Raw genomic sequence first — 26,410 nt, 5'->3', positions numbered from 1 at the left:
TAAAATGCATAGCATTAGTCATTCCAACAGATGGTGAATCGCAAAAAAATTAACACTGCTTTTATGATTCCCATACCAAATGGTAAACAACAGAATATATGCATTATACATTTTATTACTAAAAATATTTGTCATGCGTCATCGGTTGGAATGACAAACACAGTGCATTTTATTACTACATACATTCCAATAGACTACAAACAATAACACTGAGGTCTGTGTTAATTATTTAGATTTCAACACATCTTAGATGGGTAGCAGAGCTGTTATAATATAATATAATATAATATAATATAATATAATATAATATAATATAATATAATATAAATGGTGGCACAGTGGTGCTGCCTTATGGATCAATCCTCTTTAGTTCAGGATTGACTGCCCAAGCACTTTATATGCATTTTGCTTGTTCATCCCAATGTTTGTTTGGTTCTTCTTCAGGTCCTTTGGTTTTCCTCCCACATCCCCAAAGGTACGCCCATTAGGAGAAGTGAAGATTCCAAATGAGCCCTTTGTAGATGTTTGTGACGCTCTTGATTGCTGTCTTGGGCCCAGGGTTGCAATGCCTGAACCATTCCAAGGCCTTCAATTTGATTAAGCTGCTTTGAGAATGTATGTCGTCATGTGGAGTGCACAGTGGTTAACACTCTCTGTCTATTTGGATTTTCATTGTTCTGTTGGTTTCTTTACTTCCCAAAGTTGTGCCGCTGCATATTGTTGGTGATTATAAATTGGCCCCAAAAGGGCGTGTGCATGAGCGAGTGCATAAGTGAGACCAAAGCTGATGGGCTATGCTTGTGTTTCTGAATTTAATTAAGCAGTTTTGATTAAATGGTAAATATTAAAGTTGTTATGCAAATGGTTTTTGGTGTCTAAGAGCAATCTGATGAATAATAACTTAGGCTATTGAAAATCTTACATTTGTATTCTTTTCTTTTTTTTATTATTCTAGTGGAGTTTGAACATCTTGACCTGACTTCCCTCAACAATGTCTGTCAGTTTGTGAAGAGATTTAAAAACCGAGGCCTTCCACTTCATGTGTTAGTTAATAACGGTAAGTACCTTCAGCTTCCTGTGTGTGTTGCACAATAAGGAACAGATAAAATGACACCTGTGATAAAGCTACGAGGTTTAAATTTGAGCAGAAAGGCTTAAAAGTGTCAGTCTGCCAGTGTGTGTTTGTTTTTCTTTGTTTTTGAAGCAGTACACACAAAGCCCTTTACCTTTATTTTATTTATTGCTAACATAAGGTGCACACAGCCCCAAGGCGCTGCTGCACAGATAGTAAGCTGTAGTCTATTTACTTTGATTTGATTCTTAATTAATTTTACAACTGAGTAAGAGCAGGTAAAGCAAGTTGGTCAAATTCAACCAGTAAGTTAAGTCACTAAAGTTAAGCAATGGTGGCTTTGGGGTGAAGGTTTTATAGCACAATATTATTATATATTTTGACTTTCATTGACACTTATTATATGGTGTGGTACCCGGATGGAGGTGGTACCCAGCCGGGATGCCCAAAAAGACCAGAGGAGGGCTTGTGCCTCCTCCAGACCTCGAGAGGACGACCACCCTGGAGGCCACGAGTAAAGAGCTGGGAAGCTCGACCCTGTAGGGACCCGGGATTACCACCAGGGGAATCCCGATACCTGGAAGACCCTGGACCTCAGCACTTCCGCCACACCAGGAAGTGCTCGGGGAAAGAGGAACAGGGACACCCGGAGTGCTTCTGAGGAGACACCCGGCACTTCCGCCACACTGGGGCGTGTCGGTGGGAGATTGCCGGGAACACACCTGGAGCACATCAGGGTGCTTATTTAAAGGTGCCCCCTACCTTCAGAGAGGGACAAGAGTCAGGTGGAAAATTGGACAATGGTCTCTGGAGGAGGCAAGAGGCGGCCTGAAGAAGAGAAGAGAGAGAGAGAAGGCATTGGATTGGCCTGGACTGAGGGGTATTGGGGGGCTTGTGAGTACTGAATTGTGACAAATAAAATAAACGTGTGCTGGGTGACATGAGCATGTCTGCCTGTCTGTGTCTGGGGCAATGTTCACTTATGGATACACAGTGTTGGTTAAAAGGTGTTCACCGCTTTCTTCAAATCCTTTGTTTTTTTATATTTGTCACAATGAATGGCCTCAGATCTTTAAGCAAAAGGTCAGAGTAGACATTAAACATAATTTCCACATTACTCATTTAATCAGCCGACTGAACACAGCCAGACCTGTTGACTGCACACCTTGTCACATATTGACTCATATTATGACACTGAAGTTGTCATCACAAAGTTTCCAAAAGAACATGATGCCTTGATCAAAAGAAAGCTAAAAAGCTGTTGAAATGTACCAGTCAGGCATGCATTACAAAGCCATCTCTAAGGCTCTGGGCCTCCACCGAACCACTGTGACAGCCATTATCTCATATCAGTGCTGAATCTTTCCAGACATGACCGATCTGCCAAAGTCACTCCAAGGGCAAGGTGATAACTTATTTAAGAAGTTATAGAGGATCCCAGAAGAACATTTTAAGATTTACAGGTATCGCTAACTTCAACTACATTAAATGTTCATGACTTGACGATAAGACAGAGACTGAATAAAAAATGGGATTCATAGGAGAGTAGCAAGCTATCAGTTGCCATCTTGCATTTGAAAAGAAACACTTAGGGGATCCTCAGGCCTTTTGTAATAATGTCCTATAGACAGGTGAGACAACATCCAGTTCACCTGCGTTTCAGATCTAGTCATCCACCTGAAGCTAAGCATGTTTGAGCCTGGCTAGTACTTTGATGGGAGACCATCTAGGAACAGCTAAGGTTGCTGCTGGAAGAGGTGTTTGTGAGGCCAACATGACCTGCTGTTTTTGGACCCCAATACTCCAGTACAATGATGGGGACACTGTACTCTGAATGTTACGTGGTCCTTTGGATGAGATGTAAAATCGAGATCCTGACTTTTTGTGGCCATTAAAGGTCCCTGGGCATCTTTTGTTCTAGATAAATTGCCATTTGCGGCCTCATCCATTCTGGCCCCCTAATCATCCCTTGTCTCTAATTGGCTAACTGTCTCTCTCACCCCTTCATCACCTAATAGTTAATGAGTGGTGAATATATTGGTACAGTACAGTAATGGTTGCTGTCATACATCCAGGTGGGCGCTGCACATTGGTGGTCAGTAAAGTGGTTCCCAACAGTTTATGTAAAGCACTTTGAGTAATGAGAAAAGTGCCATATAAATGTAATTAATTAATATTAATTAAAAGTATAACACTTTGGATGACACATGCCCCAGTGTCAGGATCGTTCTTACAATAAAGCATGGGGGTGAAGTGCAATGGTGTGGGGATGCTATGCTTTTTCAGGCACTTGATGACTTGTCATGACTGGAGGAACCATGAATTCTCCATGTTACCAGAATATGCTTATTGAGAATGTCTGGTCATCTGTCTGTAACTTAATGCTAAAGAGAAATTGGGTTATGTAGCAGGACAATGGTCCAAAATACAACAGCCAGTCAACAGCTGAATGGTTTAGATGATAAAAATTAACATTTTTGGAGTAGCCTACTCAAAGTTCTGTCTTGAATCCATGCTGTGGTAGGACCTGAAATGAGCATTTCTACTTGCAAACTTTCCAGCGTGTGTGCATTAAAGCAGTACTGCAAAGATGAGTGGGATACAATTCTTCTCAAGTTATTAGAAAGACTGATATCAATTTATAGGAAGCATTTGGTTTTGATTATTGCTGCTAAAGGTGCTGCAGCTGAGTATTGAAACTAAGGGGGCAAGTACTTTTTCACATGGGTATTAAACAGCAGTAGAATAACTTTCTTCCTTGTTTAAAGTAACGACTTAAAATCTTTATTCTGTGTTCACTCAGGTTCCCTTTTGCTAATATTCCTTTTTGACTAATGATCGGAGGGCATTCTCTGTATAAAATATGCAAACACAAAGGATTATTGAAAGGGGACGAATACTTGTTCACAGTATGCATGAGTGGTCTCTGCAATGGACTGGTATCTCTTCCAGGCTTGTGTTCCTGCCTTACGTTTATTGCAGCCAGGATAAGCTCTTTCCTTGCAAAACAAAATTAGATTAAGCAGGTCTGTGTTAGGCTGTGTAGAGCATTATGGACACTTTGGGCCGCTGAGGTCAGTCTGCTTCTCATGCACATGTGGAATTCCTGCATTGCTAACTAAAGTGCCACTCTGACATTTACTTGGGCAGTCATCACTTTGTAAATAAGGCATCCCTGTTAAAAGTTTAAATGGCAGACCTGCTCCTTGGTTCAGTATGTATGCTGAATACATTCTACAGTTGGTTCGGCTTTAGATTCCCCTTAGGCAGTTTTTCTTTTCATATTCTTAAATCTTAAAAGTTAAATCAATCAGTTAACAGTAGGCTGCAGTTTCCATAACCCTCTTGGAGCCATAACCGAGAAGAGCCAGGGCAACGAGGACACACATTACAGAAATTGTGGGGTGCAAAATGCAAATAGTGCTTTTATTCTTGAAACAACAAAGTGAAAATTGTGCAGTGCTCCATCCGTAATAAATAAATAATCCCAATAAAAACAAGTGTCCATCATGAGGGATAAAATCAATCAATAAATAAACAGTTTCTTTAAAAATTTGGCCTTAAAAAACACTTGAAGACCTTTTTTTTCTGTGAGTCTCCAAGTCCCTTTCCCTTCTGTGGCCAATGGATGGTTGTCTTAATACATGATCCAGAGACACCACACTTGCGAAAGCTTGTTGGGCTCCTGGACACCTTCTCTCATGGCCATGGACACATGCTTCAGCCGGCAATCCAGCGTCCCCGCACTTACCTCCGTCTGCACTCTTAGCATTCCATCTCTCGCTCTCTGGCACTCCATCTTCTTCTTGACTGCTCTAATCTGGCAGTCACTCCAGAAGGCAGACTTCAACCAAACCAGTACTGCAAGCTTTCCGAAATCATCATCTCCTATTCTGCTTTCCTTTTTCTCCTTCCCTTCCTCCCTTCTCTCATCTATATACCTCTGTAAGGTGCAAATGTCCTAATTGTGACCTGTGAAGAGTCAATGAGGAAATTGGAACCAACAGCGCCCTCACATGCAAGTGTGATCAGCCCGACTTAAACATTTTGTGGCATACACCCCCTTGGAGCCCGAGCTGCAACGATTTTATTTAAAGCTTGCATCACTGTGGACTTGTCTCACATACTATTCCACATGTATGCAGCAATGGAATGGTACTGTAGTGCAGCGATGAGTGCCACAACAAAAACACATCCAACTACTGAGTTCAGCTCCCACACCTGCTCATTTTCTGCATGGAGTTTTCATGTGCTCCATATGGCTTTTTTCCCAGGTACTCCAGTTTTCCTCTGATATCCACAAAAAATGTGTGTGCTACTTTAATTGTTGATTCCAGACTGTCCAAGTCTTTTCGTTTGCCTAAGTGTTAATTCACGAAAAAATGAACAACCTCTCATCGAAACCACACCTTGGTCAGTTCTACACACAGATATTGAACAGCTATGTTGATAAGAAACTGACGTTTGGATGGTTGCAAGGTTCTCGGCTGGAGGATCAAACAGTCTCCCTGTGGCAGCTCAGGATCAGGCACTTAGCAGGTGTTATTTTCAGAAGAGAATTCTCAAGATGAATGTTGATAACAAGTGCAGGATATGCCAGCAACAAGAAGTGAACATCAGCCATATTACAACTGGATTCTCTTAGCACCAAATGAATACTTTGACCAACACAATCACATACACTCTAAAACTAAAAATTGTTTTGGGCCAACAAAAGAAATTAACGCAACGCTCTGCATCAAGCTTTTTGAGTTACTCCAACTTCTGGTTAAAATTACGTAGAACCAACTTACAACATTGAGTAATTGGAAAAGGTTTCTCCTTCAGATCTTAAATTACTTTTAAGTACCATCTACTTAAAAAAATATAGGACAACTTTTTAAATTCACTGCACATAAAAATTAAGTTTTTTTAAAGACACCTTTAAGTTCTAAATACTTAATTATTAATATATTTTAAAGTTGTGATGATGTAAAAAGTGAAGTTGGTGTAATTAGTGTTTTCTGCCTATAATTTTAAGCTTCATCAAGTTTAATTATTTATTAAATTATTAAAACTACAGTCACTTAAAGAATGAAAGTGTTGCAAAATTTACCTTTTTTTACTTACATTTTTACAACTTTTCAACATCTTTCAAAATCTTTGTCTAACAAATAGCCATACTACAGCAGCAAAAATATAGGCCTCAATGTAATATTCAATTGCCAAATATGTCAAACCTGACTTTTATTGCAAGATGCAAAAAAATTTTACATTACAGCTTCGGAGTATACTCTAAACGTTACAACTGGAAAATAAGTAAAGTCAAAGAAAGATTATTACAGTTAATGAAGTATCTTCTCAATATGCTATCAGGCTTACATCCAGTAAAGCAATATTGCGTCAAAATCCTTAACCAACATACAAACGCACGTGAGAAATCATTAGCGGCTGGAACAAAAAGTAATTTTCAGAAAATATGGTAAGATGGACGGCACTAAATTTCACTAGAGCTATTCAACCTGTTATGCAAAATAAATAATGATGTTTACTATATTAGAGCAATGTAAATAATTACTACCTTGAAATTGCTCCTCTATCACTAAAATATCCGTTCTATCACTCACCGTAGTTCTTTTTTCACTTGCGGTAAGGCGTTCTGATCTTGTCACAGCATGTTAAGTTGGAGCAGTTTCACACTCATGAAGCAGAGAAATTAAGTAGACATAGCGTTAGATTAGGTTAAACAAACCTAAATTTTGTTTTTCAATAAATGGCAAAAGAAATTTGAGTTTAGATTACTTGAAAGTCTAAGATAAAGTATGTACTAATATAATTCTTTCGTGTCAACTCATTAAATAATCTTTTCAAATTAAAATATTTAATAAAATCATCAAACTTGAATTTTTAACCTGATAGCATGCATTTGATTAAGTGATGGTTAGAGGTCCCTTGAATTGCTTTTTACAGTGTAGCTAGCTACCTATATTGGCCAATACTCTAAGAGATTGATATCTCAGAACCTAATCATTGATCACTGGTCTGTAAAGGCTGTTGAGATGGAGAACACAACCGTTACATATGATACGGGTTTGAGCACCAATTGTACTACTGAAGCCAACCGACAGGACATCATTAGTTAGATGCAATGTCTACTCATCGATGTAGCCATTTCACATGATGCAAACATCTCAATCAAAAAAGTGGAAGAATTCAGCAAATACAAAGACATCAAGATGGATGTTTAGCGTGTATGGAAGGTAAACTCTTGTGTGATTCCAATCGTAATCAGAACTGCCCAACTATGTCTCCAAAATTGACATATGGCAGGTAAAGCAAGTGCTGTCCAGGTGCAGAAGATCACTCTCGTCAGAACTGCCTACACACTTTGTAAACTCCTGACCATCAGACAGTAAGATGTAAAGAATCTGGTGGATTTCTGTAAAAAGCAGCCAAAAAAAATCGGGAGTGGTTTTCCCTAGACTTTCCCCATATACTCAGATATGGGGATTGATATTTGAGGAGTAAACCGCAAGACAATGATTATATTTTTACATTATGTACATTAAAGAACCATTAACAACAAATCAAATCAAATTAATAATATATTGAACTATTATTATAAAAGTAAAGTTGAATAAACCGGACTCTGCAGCTGAATGAATAAATTGTAAAGTACCACTTCCGGTTAGCAGAAATAACCCAAAAGTTGGTAGAAATCAATGTTTTGTACCTAATACTTGTATGCAAAATTTGGTTGACCTAAGTAAAAGTGTTAAGTTAAGTTATTGTGTTTACACACACACACAGACATAATTTCAAAAATGGTATTTTCGGACTCAGGGATATCTAAAATTTTGATATTCATCAAAATCGAATCTTTTGACGATTACAATGCTTTCCCTATACTTCATATACGAGAAAGTAAAAAAGATAATACAGTAATCCCTCACTATATCGCGCTTCGACTTTCGCGGCTTCACTTTATCGTGGATTTTATATGTAAGCATAACTAAATATATAACACAGATTTTTCGCTGCTTTGCGGGTTCTGTGGACATTGTGTCTTTTTACTTCCTGTACATGCTTCCTCAGTTGGTTTGCCCAGTTGATTTCATACAAGGGACGCTATTGGTGGATGACTGAGAAGCTAACCAATCGGAGCACGCAGTTAAGTTCCTGTGTGCTGAATGCAGTGTTACTCAGGAAGACTCGTCTCGCTCATTCAGCATCAACGTGTTTCGCTGTGTAAAGAGTTAACTTTTGTGCTCTTTTGTGTTTACCTTTGTGCATAGTCAAGCCCTTCATTATGGCTCCAAAACGATCTGCTCCTGCTACTGCTTCAGGGGCCGTGCTCAAGTGCCAACGGAAGATGTTAACGATTGCTGAAAAGGTAAACGTTTTGGATATGCTGAAGGAAGGGAAAAGCTACACCACTGTAGGACGCTATTACAGCATCAATGAGGCTACAATTCTTTTTATTTAAAAAGTAGGAAAGGAATACAAGATCTACGACCGCAGTGTCCTTTTAACCAGGGTGCAAAACAAGTTGTAAGTGGATGTAATAAGGCAGTAGTCTGGATAGAATCTGCTTTAGGGATTTTGATTGAAGACTGTCAGAAGAAGAACAACGGCAGTGCTACACAATCGCCTGAAGTGGCTCCTTTAAGGGCTGTAACACTCTCCTTTGTTGTGCAGTAAAATAAAACTCATTGTTATCGGACAAGTCATCGTGTCATTGTTGGTGAGTAACCATAATTAATTTTCTAGTTACAGTACTTAGTACATGTACGTACGTTTAGTGTCACTGTACACACATTTACTGTATACTATTTTTCTTGCATTGTATGTATTTATTGCTGGTGGCCTGTCTATCATAATGGCTGTAACATATGTGATATCTGAGACACTCAATATCTTTAAAATAATATTTACGTTTTACTGTATATAAACAGTGTGTTTACATACATAATTTCAATGAATCTTACTTAATATCTAAGAGAATACAAAGGGATTATTATGCTGTATAACTGTGCGGGGAATATTTATAAACAGTGTGGTAGAGTTTATAAGGGCTTAAAATATATAAAAATAACCATACAAAGATATGGTTTCTACTTCGTGGATTTTCACCTATTGCGGGGGGGTCTGGAACGCAACCCCCGCGATCGAGGAGGGATTACTGTAATAGGAATACATTTTATTTATAGTGCTCCTTTCACATCCCAAAGCAGGGGTCGTCAACTCCAGTCCTGGAGGACCACCATGGCTGCAGGTTTTCATTCTAACCCTTTTCTTGATGATTGACCTGTTTTAGCTGCTAATTATCTTCTTTTGAGCTAATTTTAATTGACTTGTTCTTGAAGACTCAGACTCATTAATTATTTTGTTTTCCTTAATATGAAACAAAACAACTGGTGTCCAAAGTACAATATCTGAAAATAAAAAAAGATGAAGGTCTCAGGAATGTTGATGTACTCAGGTCTCCAAAACATTTTAACTGAGCTCTCAGAAAATCAACAATCTCTGAAATGTCTGCTAATGCACTACAAGAGCAGCAACAAGCCACAGAATTAAAGGACTGGTTTAATTAAGGAAAAGAATCAGCACCTCATTAAGCAGCTCGTTGGTGTGAAACTGGTTGGAGTTTGAAGCCCTGACTTAGTTGGTCTTCACATTTTATTTCTGTTTGGGTGCTATTTTAGGAAAGAAACAAAGCACTTCAGAGGAACGATGCATTAATTCAGGGGAACAAACCTTAAAAAAGCAATTCAATTAAAATGAATTCACGAGAAGTTAATTAGCTGCACAAACAGGGCACTCATTAAAAAAAAAGGGTTAGAATGAAAATCCTCCACGACTGGACTTGGTGACCCCTGGTACAAAGCCTAACATAAGTACATAAAAGGGTAGCAGAAATGAATAACAGGCCAGGTTATAGAAAAGATTTATCATCCAGAAAAGCTTTTTTGTCTATTTTTACAAACTGTATGGAACTTGTAAGGAAGAACATTCCACAAGGTTGGAACTGAGACCTAGAAGGCCTTGTCACCCATAGCATTTTTCCTGCTAGTCCTATGAATGGCAAGTAGAGGGCTAACTTCAGATTACTGGAGTTGGTAGTTAGGAGTAAGATGGAGCTTGGTCTTTTAAGGCTTTAACAAAATTATTTCATAGTGGATATGAGATTAAATTGGGTGCCAATGTAGTTCCCTCAAAGTTGCCGTCATACTGTATGTTCCTAGGACTTGGTGTATATGAGAACCCTAGTAGCAGAGTTCTGAACATACTGCAGTTTGTTTGGAACAGACTTTGGAAGAGCGTGTAATAAAAGCATGGGCTAAAACGTTCAGCATCTGCTAAGGTAGAAGATGGTCAAAGTTGGGTTAAATTCCATAGATGATAAAAGAAAGGTTTCATTAATTTATGAATGTTTGGAACAAATGACAAAGAAGAATTACATTTAATACCAGGATGTCAAACTACAGCTGAAGCTTGGACAGAGGCACGATCAACTATTAATGTAAAACGATCCATCTTAGCCAACTTAGACTTATTTGCAATGAAAAGTATTTCCGTTTTCCCACTTTTTAAGTTAAAGAAAAAATTGTAAGCCATAAGTTGACATCATACAAGCAGGAACAAAGAGCAGAAGTTGATAGGAATTTAAATGTTTTTACTTATATCAAGTATCATCAGCATAGCATTTGTAGTCCATGCCATGTGCACAAATAATACAACATACAGGAAACAAACTGATAGTACATAGTAAAGCCCCCAGAACTGAGCCTTGTGGCACACCCTGTATAACACATGTCACAAGAGATTTATGGGGTCCCAGTACAACAGTTATTTCAGATAATGAAAACAGAAGCTTTGGGGTAAGGTAGTAATACTCGTTAATCATGGGGCCAGAGAGTGGTGGCATGTTGCATGTTGATTGAATTTCATTGCACTCTTATAAATATAACAATAATGTCCATATAAGCCCATGAAGAAAAAGCCATGAGCCCTTGTGATTCTGAATTGGATAAAGTAGGTTGTAGAAGTTATGTGATGTTGTGCTGCTGTGCCTTTCTATTTTTGACCCGAGTGCTGCCTTTTTCCACCACTCTAAACTGGATTAAGTGGATTCATTAGATGGATGAAATCAAAATATAAAGATCTAAATACCTATCTCAACGTAACCAAACTTTTCAGAGGACCCAATATAAATTCTTAGAAACGAGATATACTGTCAAGAGTGGAGTGACTGCGGAAAAAGGAAGAAGAAAGTGAAAAATCTCACAAGCAAGTCTGTCAATTCAAAACTGACAGCTGCGTGAATTAAAATGATGCAATGAAGGAAAAAATCATTCAAATGAAAAAATACACATCAATTATACCAGTCCTGTTCCCTTCTTCCTTTTTCTGGCTGATTGATGGGAACCAAGGATTTCCTCCAAAAAGAAAAATGAATCAATTTAACATAAAGCCCAGGTTCACAACATTATCCCCACTTCTCAAGCTCTAGGACATAATCAAGAGTAACATATACTCCATTGTAACCTTTCCCAGGCTGCTCAGGATGACTCCAATGCATACTCCGCTAATGAGAGACTTCATTTCAGAAAAACCGAAGGCGACCTCTAATGTCCATAATCCCATTTTATATGCCTGCGGGATTTTGTCCTCCAATTCCGATGGACATCTCTCTGATTATCTTGCACACCTTCACACAGTTTATTCTAAGTGCCGTAGTCTGGAAGGAGCTCTTTAAATCCACAACCCACACTCGCATGCACGAGTGTGTTTGGCCACATTACTCCCTTGTGAGTAATGTCTTTTCTGTCTCTTGTAGGCCTTTTAACTTGCACTGGCATAACTCTCCACAATTTGGCCCCAAACTCAAACACATGCACACCAGTGTAGTTGCCTTGGTGTTTCTTTCCCCAGAGTTTAATTGGCACCACCTTCAAAAACCTCAAGATAAGCACTCATTGCAACATCCATCCATTATCCAACCCACTATACTCTAACTAGAGGGTCACGGGGGTCTGTTGGAGCCAATCCCAGCCAACACAGAGTGCAAGGCAGGAAACAAACCCCGGGCAGTGCACCAGCCCACCGCAGGGCACACATACACACCAAGTGCACACTTTTCATGTTTTTAACGTGTCTGCTTGGGTTTTCTGTCCAAATCACCAAAGAAGTGCATATTAGGTTGACTACCATTTTCAAATGTGTCCCCATGTGAGTGTGGGTATGTCCGTGAGTCCCATCACGGGCTATTTTATCGCCTGTTACCCAGTGCTGGCAAGATAGGCTCAGGTCCTCAGTAACCCTGAAGTGGATTAAGTGTGTTTCAGAATGAGAGGAGATGAGATCTTTTGTTTTGTGTGGGCTGAATAAACTGATCTTTATTTTGCAATGCTCTATAAAAAGATCCTATAAATATAAAGCGTTCATTTTTAATTTGCTCTTGTCAAGTGATGTCATTGTGCCTCGAGTCTAACTTTGCTGTGCCTTCACCTCTCTGTTGTCTTTCGTGTGACTAATTTGCCAATGCAGGCTCTTGCTATCTCTGTCACTCAGCCACACACACTAATATTTAAGCACCACTAGGTTTGGTATCTATACTTAAGTTGTCTGATGCAAATCAAAATTCCTTTCCTCTATATTCTGATAATACATATTCAGTAGTGTCAGTGTGCTCATTTATGTACTTTTAACAGTTCATTTTTGAGGAGAGAGCACTTGCTGGCAGTTCAGTTTTAGAGCAATTATTCTTGTTATACATCAGCTAGGGTTATTGTCCTGGCTTAAGTTTATTCTTTATGCACACTTTCTTTTGTTTTCAATATATATGATTATGCTTCATAAATCTGATAGGAATACCCCAAATCCCATCAATAGCCGTTGTATGTTTACTCTTACCAGCCTGGTCACTGTCAGGGTTAACTATAACTGTAGTTCAACACTCCACCTTTTCTTTTACATCTATAACCATAAAGCAATTAGAGAGAGTATCGGAACAGGCAGGAGGAAAAGGTTGCACATTTATTCATGCATTATAAATAATATACCCAAAGTACAAATTTGAGTGTTGGCAAAATATTAATACAACCTAGAAAATAGGCTACCAGGTGGCTCTCTGTCTTTATATGTTGATTGATCTCTGGTCAGACATTGTCTGGCATGGCCCTTAGATGGAATGGTAACTGTAATACTGTAATAATAATAATAATAATAATAATTCTTTGAGGGAGAATAAGAGAGATCCACATATCTATCATGCCAGTATGCAAAGTGTAGTGCATCCAGGGTAGGAGGGATGTTGCGATTAATGGATTATGACCAGTTTCAAATCAAATCTTTTATTTGTCACATAAAAATTATACATACTGTACAATATGCAGTGAAATATGTATATGTTCCAATGACTGTGCCTTGAGACATATATAAAGTAACAATAACAGTACAGAACTCTATAGATTCAAAAGTCATTAATTGAATTATAAATATCTAATTAATAATAATAGCTAAATAGATCAGTTAAATAGCTCCATGTGAGAGGGTTAACAATAGAGCATCACATATTTCTAGACAGTTTTCTTATTTAACATGCAAATGGAATGTGGACAGAAGCCTTCATCTGTCTGTCTGTCTGAATGTCACCTTAGGCAGTGGTAGCATTTACCTGCCATCAGCATAAAAAAGGGGGCATTGTTGGGATGGCTGGTGTCACAGATTGCTTTCCTTGCCCTGATTTAACATCACTTAGTATAGATGTCTTGGTCGTTAATGAGTGGATACCCTGACCGAACCACACTCTCTGCAGAAACTTGTAGTCCTGTTGCGTGTTGTTACCCAAAACAAGTGGTGATACTTCCTGTCAGAATACTTCCAGTGGTGAATGTGCGGAAGTTCTATAACATCTGGAAGGGCAGCCTGAAATCCTTGAGACACCTGAGATGGTAAAGACGTTGTCGTGCCTTCTTTGCTAAGGTTTTGATGGGCTTGGAACAAGTCAAATCACAGAGATATCTGAAACTGTCCATCCTCTGTATCTGAGTGGTGCTAACACTGAAAGGGTGGTTGTGCTTCTGTTGTCTTCTCCGAAAAGACAAAATTGGCTCCTTTGTCTTGATCACTTTCAGGAGAAGACTGTTGGCCTGGCATCATTGTGATAGACTCTACACTTCATCCAGGTAAGGCTGCTTATTGTTATTGGATATCAGACCTACTACAGCTGTCTCATCAGCAAACTTGACAGTGATGTTAGAGTCACGTAGAGTTGTGCAGTCATATGCATAAAGGGAGTAGAGCAGTGGACTCAGCACATAACCCTGTGGGGCCCCTGTATGGAGAGCGAGGGATGAGGAGGTATGACTTCCCACTCAAACCACCTGGGATCTGCCTGTCAGGAAGTTAAAAATCCAGCTGCACAATGAAGTTCTTGCTCTACCTTTGGATGTGTTGGATATCAAATAAAATGTAAGACAATGCAAGTGACAATTGTTATCAAACTTCAACAGGTATTGAAAGCAAAAATAATAACTAAGATATAAACCAATGCTTGGCAAACCAACAATAGTTTTAATTAGGTGTTGTATGGTATTGTTATCACTCATGTCACCTTTATGCCCAAGAGCATAATAATTGTTGCAGTTCCAGCAATTATGAACATATGAAGAACATTAACTACCTGAGCTGAGGCTGTAACCAAGTCCAAAGACAGACTGAAAAAACAAAAATTCAATAACATTGGACGTTTTTTTAATTTTCTCTAACACTCTAGAGAGAAAAGTGGATAGTTGAAATTGGTCCATAATTCTTTAGAACATTCGGCTTCAAATTTGATTACTTTAATAAAAATCTGACAACAGCTTGGGAACATGTCCATCCAGTAAATGATTTATTAATTATATCCAACATGGCTCCTTGGAGCGCTCTAGGTGAGTGTTTCAAATATCTGTTTTTGTTTTAGAAATTAAGATTTGGATTTTCTGTTTTGCCATTAAATATACAAATTAAGAATTTAATTGTACACTGCACACATAACGACCCCATAAACACGTACATTTACTGTAAATTTACAAGGAGATTTGGTGTACAGGGTGTGTTTGCCCCTAATACTGTGTTCCCTAATTGCCTTATTAGACATCTTGTGCTTTGTTTGTCCATCCATTATCCAACCTGCTATATCCTAACTACAGGGTCAAGGGGGTCTGCAACACAGGGCGCAAAGCAGGAAACAAACCCCGGGCAGGGCGCCAGCCCACTGCAGTGGGTGCACACACACACACCCACACACCAAGCACACACTAGGGACAATTTTGAATCACCAATGCACATAACCTGCATGTCTTTGGACTGTCGGAGGAAACCCACGCAGACATGTGGAGAACATGCAAACTCCACGCTACCCACCGCGCCACTCTGCCACCCACTTTGTTTGTAAAACTTGAAAATAAATCTGGGGACGTTATGCTCAGACTATATAATGCATCAGAGAGGCTGTGTCTGGAGTTTATCGTGTGCAGTTCTGGTCACCGTACTTCAAGAAGGACATAGCAGCACTTGAAGATGTGCAGAGGAGAGTAACAAGGGGCCTCCCAGGACTTAAGGACATGGCCTACAGTGACAGACGCAGAGAATGAAACCCATTTAGGAAACCGTGTGGGGACCTACTCCAGGTCTTCAAAATCCTCAAAGCCATTGATGAAGTAGGTCCAGCAACATTCTTTTAGCTTAAGGGAGAATCTTGTACTCAAGCACACCAGTGGAAAGTAATGGGGGGTGCATTTAGGAATGAAGCCAGGAAGCACTTCTTTAAGCAAAGAGTTTTTGGATTCTGTAACAAAGTTCTGAGGCTTATAGCTGAAGCAGAAACTTTGAGAACCATTATGAAGCATATGGATGAGATATTGGAACAGCTATTAGCCAAATACATGAGCCTGATGGACTGAATAGTCTCCTCTTGTTTGTCAAATTTCTTATATTCTTACAGTATGTAAACTATTCTATTAACAGCTAAACTTAAAACCAACCCAACTCTTGAGTTATACAGTGATACCATGTCACAAGATGCTTTGTGCTCCCATGTAATCATTCTTTGCCATGTTTATTTATTTAATAATAATACTAATAATTATTCCTTCTATTTATATAGCTCTGTTCTCACTACTCAAAGCACTTTTCAAAGTGAGTGAGGAGCAACTTCAACCATCATTAATGTGTAGCATTAACCTAGCTAATGCGACGGCAGCCATTTTTGCACCAGTACACTTACCACACATTAACTATTAGGTGATGAAGTGGTGAGAGACAGTTAGCCAATTAGAGGCAGGGGATGATAAGGTGGCCAGAATGAGAAGGCCGGGGTGGGCAATTTAGCTTGGACATCGGGATACACCCTACTCTTTACGATGGATGCCCAATGATCTTTTATGACCACAGAGAGTCAGGACCATGGTTTTACATTTCATCTGAAGGGCACTGCCATTTTTACAGCACAGTGTCCCCATCACTGCACTGGGGCATTGGGATCCACATTCAGATCATAGAGTAAGCACCCCCTAGTGGCCTCACCAACACCTCTTCCAGCAGCAACCCAAGTAGTTTCCCATCCAAGTACTGTACTTATTTAATATAAGCTCCACTTATTCTTTCTTTCATATTTATGTTTTACGTCCTTGGACCATCTTGTAGCTTAGTGGCCTGCAATGAGGATCCACTGCTATCCAAAAAACAAATGCTTTCAGCATATGTAGGAGAAAAGGAAACATGGGGCAGCAAGTCAGCTGCCTTGTAGTATAAATATAGTCACATGTATAGAATACAGTGAACTTCTTTCTTCCATGATAAACAAGAATTTAATTTACTCTCAGTATACTGTACATGTATTTACAGTTCCATGTAAAAGTTTGGACACCTCTGAGCAAACTGCATACTTTGTTGATGTTTGAAGTAAAAAGCACAAGTTTGACAGCAAATCAAATAATATGATTTTAATAAAAAAAACTTAATATGCAATTATAATTTATTTGATGAACTTAAAAAATGGAAAAAAAAAGAAGAGTAAGTGTTGCATTTGCAAACATTTGGTTGCTCTTTCAGTCGTAAGGTCTCAGATCTCAAAGGTTGTTAGTCTTATGTGGCTTAGTTTGTTAAGTGTTGGTGTGGTCAAGAATTGTCATTTGGAATTGTCAGCTAATAACATTTCCAGAGCCTAATAAATTCTTTGACTCCTCGAACACAGTGCCACCCTTAAATAACTTGGGCTCTTCTAAGCAACTGAATGAGGATCTGAAAATTAAACTAATTGATGTCTACAAAGCGGGAGAAGGTGCCATAAAAAAAATCACACATGAGTGCATTGGAAGTACATTTAAGTCTCATATGAGGTAAGAAGGGTTGCAAGGTTGCTATCTCCCAAAGCATTAGAGGATCTCTGATGTCACTTTTGGGGATAATCTTGAATTTATGCCTGAAAAGGACAAAGCTCCCCTAGCAGATGCTCTTTATATCTGAGAAGCACTGTCTTGATGCATTGAGTCCTTCCATTATTTGGCTTTTAAACGGTGTTCCAGGGTGGTCCCCAACACTTTATTTTGTCCCCACTTATTTACTTACAAAAGATATCAAAGCACTTCCAGTTAGCGATTTCCACAGTCTACAATAATACAAAAAACTAACAAATCATCCTCCTTCCGTCCTCCGCTGAGTGTTAATGTGAGGCAGTGGGCTCTCTTTTAAGCCGGACCCAAGGCTGCTTCTGGTGCCACGCCATGTCCTCCAGGAAGCACTGCCATAAATGAAGTAGGGTGGTCCTCCCCCGACAGCACCCTCAATTGGCACCCAGGGACACCAACAGTGCTGTACTTTCAGACTCCAATTCCCAAGCACCCCTGCAGATGTACTGAATGTGTTGCTGTATGAGGACCACTGCCACTTAACGTATGGGGGATGGAACATCTCCCGATTCTGGGCTTCTGTTACTCCATCCGCTTAATGATACCAGCCGGGCACAAATTTATTTCTCTGTTCCGCCGGCCAGTTTGTTTGACATTCCACTCTGGCCTCCTGTTCCAGTAATAAATCCTCCTCCTTCCCACCCAAGATGCCATTTCTCCTCTCACAGTACCAATGTGTTTGTTATGTTCTGTTCTGTCAATGAATGGTTTCATTCTTGGTGTGGAGACAGCTGAAATGCTTGAAATCCATTTGCACAATTTAAAACAAACATTACAACATCGCATGGACATCAGGGACAGTGCCTCTGGATTGGCAGACTAGGGTGGTGGTCCCCCTCTTTAAGAAGGGGGACCGGAGGGTGTGTTCCAACTACAGAGGGATCACACTCCTCAGCCTCCCTGGAAAAGTCTATTTGTGGGGTTCTGGAGAGGAGGGTCCGTCGGATAGTCGAACCTCGGATTCAGGAGGAACAGTGTGGTTTTCGTCCTGGTCGCGGAACAATGGACCAGCTCTACACCCTTAGCAGGGTCCTGGAGTGTGCATGGGAGTTTACCCAACCAGTCTACATGTGCTTTGTGGACTTGGGAAAAGAGTTTGACCGTGTCCCTCGGAGAATCCTGTGGGGGGTGCTCCAGAAGTATGGGGTACCGGACCCCCTGATAAGGGCTGTTCGGTCCCTGTACAACCGTTGTCAGAGCCTGTTCCGCATTGCCGGCAGTAAGTCGAACCCGTTTCCAGTGAGAGTTGGACTTTGCCAGGGCTGCCCTTTGTCACCGATTCTGTTCATAACTTTTATGGACAGAATTTCTAGGCGCAGCCAGGGTGTTGAGGGGGTCCAGTTTGGTGGACTCAGGATTGGGTCACTGCTTTTTGCAGATAATGTTGTCCTGTTTGCTTCATCAGGCCGTGATCTTCAGCTCTCTCTGGATCAGTTCGCAGCTGAGTGTGAAGCGGCTAGGATGAGAATCAGCACCTCCAAATCCGAGACCATGGTCCTCAGCCGGAAAAGGGTGGAGTGCCCTCTCAGGGTTGGGGGTGAGATCCTGCCCCAAGTGAAGGAGTTCAAGTATCTCAGGGTCTTGTTCACGAGTGAGGGAAGAATGGAGTGTGAGATTGCCAGGTGGATCGGTGCGGCGTTGGCCGTGATGCGGGCTCTGCATCGGTCTGTCGTGGTGAAAAAAGAGCTGAGCCATAAGGCAAAGCTCTCAATTTACCAGTCGGTCTATGCTCCTACCCTCACCTATGGTCCTGAGCTATGGGTAATGACCGAAAGAATGAGATCGCGAATACAAGCGGCTGAAATCAGTTTCCTCCTGCAGGGTGTCTGGGCTTTCCCTTAAAGATAGGGAGAGAAGCTCAGTCATCCCGGAGGGGCTCAGAGTAGAGCCGCTGCTCCTCCGCATCGAGAGTCAGATGAGGTGGCTCGGGCATCTGATCAGGATGCCCCCTGAACGCCTCCCTGGTGAGGTGTTCCGGGCATGTCAAACCGGTAGGAGGCTCCAGGGAAGACCCAGGTCACGCTAGAGGGACTATGTCTCTCGGCTGGCCTGGGAACGTCTTAGGATTCCCCTGAAAGAGCTAGAAGAAGTGGCCGGGGAGAGGAAAGTCTGGGCATCTCTGCTCAAGCTGTTGCCCCCGCGACCCGACCTTGGATAAGCGGAAGAGGATGGATGGAATGGTTGAGTTGACATCATAGCCGCCAGTGTATAAGGCGAAGTCAGGCACGGGTAAGACGCGTGTCAAAGAAATCTCACAGTCCAAAAGTTCGTTTTAAGATATTTAGTTAACGTTAAATGCAAATAATCCATACAAGAATAAAAAGAAAATAGTTACACACGTAGAATAAAGGCAAAAATGTATCTTCTATAAGCTTAGCTTTTCTTGAGAAGCTTTGGTTATTTCCATACTTAAACATTCTTTATTTCTTTCTATACTTAAAGGTTCTTAATTTCTTCTTCTGTATGCCTTAAACATACGGTTCAACACTTAAATCTTTTATTTTACGAGTTACTTCATGCTCAAAAGGCCCGTAGGCCGTTGGCACATAGACATATGCCCAGGCACGGTCATGTGCGCAAGCACGAACACAAGCACAAATACGAACATGGTTAAAAACCGTATGCCTCTGTATCTTACACAAGGCAAGGCTAGACACTAACTGGAGAACATTGTTCACTCAAAGCTGTTAGAAAATGACAGGAAAATACCAACTCAATTCTATTCGCGGGGGTTATAGGAACCTCCTATATTATGCATTATCATCTAGTAAAATGTTCATGAATTTTATAGAACTAAGAAAATGGCTCTTACAGACATCTTAGTAGTTTCTCTTATAGTCATAGCTAAAAAAAAAGCAAAGGAATAAAAGATTTTCTTATTTCATTTTACTGAGTTATCAGATAAAAAAGGAAAAGCAGACTTTCCAAGCCAGTAGAGACAGATTTAAATAATGAATTTGTTAGAAGAGGAAACACAATCACTGCCTGGTCTCTTCTCTCTGCCTTTCAAATGGTGAACTCATATGCACTGGACCTGATTTGACATAATTGTAAAGCTGGCGCTTTTTATTTTGGCTCCAAATGTTTGCTTTGACTCTGTCTGAAGAATGTGCTTTTCAGTTTAGTCAAGTATCTCTGCGCTTAGGCTGACAACGGAGAGTGCTATGCAAATGCCTTTTCAAGTGTCACTTATTATTTCATTTAAAGCCATTACATGTGCTTTGTTTTACTGCTTCAACGCTAGCCTGAGGTGAACTTTACAAAAAAAAAACGGAAAAGAATGAGTCTTTCTCAAACCATGGATTAGGCGCAGCTATCAAGCCACAGAGTAGGAAGCTGGCACCCACATTAAACTAACTGAGCTCTTTGTCACAATGCTGATCCAATGGTTACTATTGCCTAAGAGCTTTGAAATAAAAAAATGGCCTGGAAGACAGTCCAGTCATTTGAAAAGCTCTGTGTGGAATATGCATGTCATTCCAATGTCTCTGTGGCTTTTTCTCCACTTACTTGCTTAGTTTACCTTGCTTATTCCAAAGGGATGAATGTTAACTAGTCTGGATTGTGCAAATGAATCTTTTTAAAACATTCAAAAAGTTGTGGCAAGAATATGCCATTCAGCCCAACAAGCTTATCCATCCTATTCACTCACATTGTCCGAAATAACATCAAGTTGAGATTTCAGTGTTCCCAAAGTCCTACTGTCTGCCACACTACTTGCTAATTTACTCCGTAACTTTCTAACGTTTACGTGAATGTATCCTTAGCAAGTTTCCGTGTCCTTGTGTTCTTGTTGAAAAATGTATTTTAAAGTAACAACTGGGATCCACGGTACTAAATCCTTTCATAAAGTTAAACATCTCAATCACATCACCTCTTAATCTCTGTTTGTTAAACTGAAAATGTTTAATCTCTTCCTGCCTCATACCCGTTACTCCTGTAATCAGACTAGTCGTTCTTCTGTGGTACTTTCTCTTGTTCTGCTATGTCTTTTTTGTGATATGGAGATCAAAACTAAACATGGTATTCCAGGTTGCCCTCACTAATACTTTATATAATGTAAGCATTACCGCCTTGTCTTGTACTCCACGTATTGTGCTATATAACCCAACATCTTATTAGCTTTCTTAATCACTTCTGTACACTGGATGTAGAATGTGATGAGCCCACTATGACTCCCAAGTACTTTTTTAATGGACCAGCAACCCTGTCCAAGGCTACTACATATTTTGAAAAATAGGAACATTTCATACTACCTTATAATATAATATAATATAATATAATATAATATAATATAATATAATATAATATAATATAATATAATATGTGCATGGATTCTGACTGGTTTTGTTTTTAGAGCAGGAGAATATTAGAAAATGTTTGACAAGAACAGGATATTCAGCCTAACAAGGATTGATAGTTATGCCCACCGAATTTCTCCAAAATAGAAATTAATAAATTAATAAATAATAAATAGAGATTAATAAAGTATCTATCTATCTATCTATCTATCTATCTATCTATCTATCTATCTATCTATCTATCTATCTATCTATCTATCTATCTATCTATCTATCTTTCTATCTATCTATCAACCCTAATACTCCTTACTAACAGACCCAGGGTCAAAGCCTGTCAGCCAGAAGTCCTAGTTTCTTGAAGAGTTATAATGAATGGCCTTCTTTTTCCTCTCCTGCTCCATTTATAACCGCCTAAGGGGATGTAACTGGTGCTCCTCGTTTCCTTTCTCATCTTATCAAGCTGTTCTCACCTTGGTGCTCTCCCAGTCTCCCTTTCCGCATTTGAGCTTCTAGTTCTGTCCTACAAAGGTAGAAGTAGAGACACGGAGGAACCCGAATGTCCTCCATTCTTTTATGGTAATTCACTCTTTGTACACTTGAGAGTTCAGCATGATGAGACAGCACCAACTGTGTCATTTTGTTTAAAATGGTCCGATCATAGAGTAAACCAGATAGCTCAAAGTGTTATGCACCTCTTTCTGACTTTCTGCTCAGTAACACCTGCCACTCTCTCTTAGATAAAATTGTGTCATTAATTGTCAGATTAATTCCTTGCAATGATAATTTAATAAATTTAAAAAAAAAGCAGTCCCTCACTTCACGGTAACCTTTTTCTGTCCGTTTCAGCTGCGGTAATGCTGGTTCCACAAAGACAAACCAAGGATGGTTTTGAAGAGCACATTGGCTTAAACTATTTGGGACACTTCCTGTTGACCAGCCTTCTTTTGGACACACTCAAGACTTCGGGATCAGCAGACTCCTGCAGCCGTGTTGTCACTGTGTCCTCTGCTACTCACTATGTTGGAAGCCTGAACCTGGAGGACCTGCAAAGCAGGTAAGGTCTGCTGTTCATCTGAGCCACACCACAGAATGCTTGAAACTTCATTCTACTTTTCGCCTTTAAGAAACAGAAAAATATATGTCAAGAATGAACAACATATTTATGTTTTTTTTAAACTTTTTGTTTTATATTTAAATACCTCTCGATGGCCATCAGATGTTGTAATTTGCATTGTAAAGCAATTCTTAATAATACTGACAATGAGAGCCCTTTAGAGGCAGTCTCTGATTGGCTGGAATAGTTTTGGGCCTGGGGTACTGCCCCCACCCACCAGGAATAATACAAGCACAAAGCAAACTTTAGCCAGTCCAAATGCACCTCTTGTTTAGCTCATGCTCTCATAAATCTTTTTATGTCAAGAGTCAGCTTTGCATGGCAGCATTAGAGAATTCTGATAAGGAAACTCAAAGGTTGAGCTGACACCATATATACATTCCATTTATTTTCGTAAGTGACATGACTTTCATTCATGCAAGCATGGAACAATTGTTTCCATCTTTTTCAACAATTGGATCACTGACAGGTGAAGTGATATTCTCAGTAAAGTTATGCTATTCACAGAGTAATAATGATTGATAGTGAGAAAATGTATTTAAACACAAGATTGATTTGCAGGCAAATACTACCACTCAATCACAACTTAACCCTATGGCTTCTATATGCATTACAAACTTAAATCAGGAGGAGGTAGCAATAGTTGTAATTATGATTTTCTTTTCTAAAAGCTTATCATGTTCAGTCTTTGCATGACATCTGTCATTTTCAAGTCTCTTTAATTCCAAAATAGCCAGACACTCCAGTTAATTGTGCATTATTGTTAGTTTTGTGTACTGTTTTTGGAAATGCTGCAATCTGTGTCTTCAGAATTTTCAATGGTATTGACTTCTTTAAATTCAAGAGTGAATTGATGGAAACCATCAATTGAAAGTTATAACTGGGTGTCATCTTCATACGAGTGAAAATTAACATTATGTTTCCTAATGATAGATCCAAGTGGAAGTAAAGGTCCCAGTACTGAGCCCTGTGGGGCACCATATCTCACTTCTGTGTATAGTCAGCACATTTCTTCACATATTGGAATCGATTTGATAAATAAGAACTAAGCCAAGCGAGCACAGTGCCTGTAAAGCCAACATCATTTTCTAGTCTGTGCATTAAAATAGAATGGGCAATAGTGTCAAATGCTGCACTTAAGTCTAACAACATAATTAAAGTGGAGTTTCCTTCATCAGAGGATATCAGAATTTCATTTACAACCCGCATTTCTGTACTATGACCAGTGCAGAAACCAGACTGGAATTTCTCAAATAAATTGTAATGCGTAAAGTGTGACTGAAGCTGATTGGCGATTACTTTTTCTAGTATTTTAGAGAGAAAGGGTAAATTTGAAATAGGCCTATAATTATTTAGTATGTGTGGGTCTAGGTTCAACTTTTTAAGTAATGGTTTAATGACTGACACTTTTAGTGTACCAGGTACTGTGCCATGCAATAATGAACTATTGATAATGTTTAGAATAGGGGCAGCCAGAACATCCATTGAACTTTTTACTAGTTTTTTTTGGCATTGGATCTAGGGAACAAGTAGTGGGCTTCATTTTAGAAATTAAAGTTAAGACTTCCTGCTCAGTTACAGGATTAAAATTACTAAAGTGCTGAATATAATGTGGGACAGTGTCTGCTAAGCTAGTATTTGGTTTGTACTGTGATGCTGAGATCTGGGATCTTATATTTTTAATTTTCTCATTGAAGAAGTTCATAAAGTCTGTACTGCTAATATCTGTTGGTATTTTGCACTGTAGATCTGAATTTCCATTTATTAATTTAGCCATTGTTCTACACAGTACCCGAGGATTTTTTTATTTCTATCTATTATTGTAGAATAGTATTCTGAGCGAGCTTTAAAGAGAGCTTTTTAAATTTTTTAACACTCTCTGTCCATGCAACTTGAAAGACATGTAGCTTTGTTGTTCTCCTTCTGCGCTTCAGTTTTCGACACTCTAATTTAAGAGCTCGAGTATTTTCATTAAACCAGGGAGAGTTTCTATGTGCTTTGATCACTTTTGTTTTAAGGGGACCCACTTTGTCCAGAGCATCTCTCAAGGTCATATTATAATGTGTTGTTAGCTGATCTAAATGGTTTTCCACAATTACTCTCGACTTACTCAAAGTATCTATAAATTTTGAAACAGAATTACAATCTAGATGTCGCACTGTCTTTGTTTTAATCTGTGAGTGCGTTGGCAAGGGCAGGACTAAATCAAATGTAATTAAGTAGTGATCGGAAATAACTTCATTTAATGGAGTAATATTTAAATTTTGAATTTCAACTTTGTAAGTTATAATTAAATCTAATGTGTGGTTATGATTATGAGTTGGACCTTTGACATTCTGACAAAATCCTACTGAATTTAACAAATAAGTAAAGTGTCAGTTTCCACATCAATGTGTACATTAAAATCCCCCGTCAGTACTACGTGATCATAATTTATAGCCAAATCAGATAAAAGGTTTCTAAATTCAGTCATGAACAATGAATATGGCCCTGGTGGTCTGTAGACTAGCACTATAATTGTGTTGGAATCTGTTTTAATATTTAAAATGAATGCCTCAAAGGATGTAAAGTCGCCTAAATTTTTAGACGTGATTTGCATTTTGTTACAATGAATTATTCCAAGTCCTCCTCCTCGACCAGAATCTCTAGACTTATGAAGGAACGAGTATCCATCTGGTGACGCCTCAGCTAGGGGAACAGTGTCACATTTACTAAGCCAGGTTTCAGTGAGAAGACACAGATCAGATTTTGTACTTAATATAATATCATTTACCAAAACAGCTTTACTGCCAAGAGAGCGAATGTTCAATAAGCAGCATTTAAAACTGCATGTTTCTTTCTGAACTGGTGATATATTTTTGTTTTAATTTGAAGTAAATTTCTATTACAGATGCCCCTGGTGAAGGGTCTGGTTTTATCCCTTGCTCTAATTATACACCTAATTTTTTGGTTATCAGGTAATTTAAGGTTTGCATCAAGACTAAATTTACTGGATGCCTCACAAGAGGGATTATGGGTAACAGCTTCAGGATAGTAACAGGTGGGATAAACAACAGCCTGTGATTTAAGATCACATAACTGCGGCTTGGATGGTGCTCTAATAGGTCAACCAGGCAGTTTTGCTGCTATATTCTGGGATAATACATAAGATCCCCACCAGTTAGGATAAAGACCATCTCTTTTGAAAAATCCATGCCTTTCCCAAAAATCATCCCAATTGTTCACAAACACTATGCTGGCCTGAATGGTCTCTTCTTATTTGTCAAACTTATTATGTTTGTATTGTATTCATTTTCAGATTTGAGTTTACTTAATATTGAACTGAACTGAATTTATTCCACCAATCACCTTATCACAACTGTGTTCTCACCAAATCATCAAAGTGATCTTATACCCTCATGTGTATTGTAGCAAAAGTGCTCTGTTGGCGTTGACCTGACACAGAATGACAGCGGAGGCGCATAAAAATGAAACAAAAAGGTTTTAT

General features: G+C 39.3%; 1 protein-coding gene across 2 annotated transcripts in view; it reads left to right on the top strand.

Moving 5' to 3' along the window:
- The window catches only part of dhrsx (dehydrogenase/reductase (SDR family) X-linked), a 611,413-nt gene that overhangs the window by 403,038 nt on the left and 181,965 nt on the right, over window positions 1-26,410 (top strand). For both annotated transcript variants that reach the window (XM_039743559.1, XM_039743558.1), the window contains exons 4-5: window positions 956-1,057; window positions 22,656-22,863. In XM_039743559.1, coding sequence (XP_039599493.1) covers window positions 956-1,057; window positions 22,656-22,863 — 310 coding nt within the window. The remainder of the gene's footprint in view (window positions 1-955; window positions 1,058-22,655; window positions 22,864-26,410) is intronic.

Source organism: Polypterus senegalus, chromosome 2, assembly GCF_016835505.1.
Source record: "Polypterus senegalus isolate Bchr_013 chromosome 2, ASM1683550v1, whole genome shotgun sequence".
Classification (NCBI taxonomy): Eukaryota; Metazoa; Chordata; class Cladistia; order Polypteriformes; family Polypteridae; genus Polypterus; species Polypterus senegalus.
The sequence above is the reverse complement of the archived record's forward strand: the minus strand, read 5'-3'. Positions and strand labels throughout refer to the sequence as shown.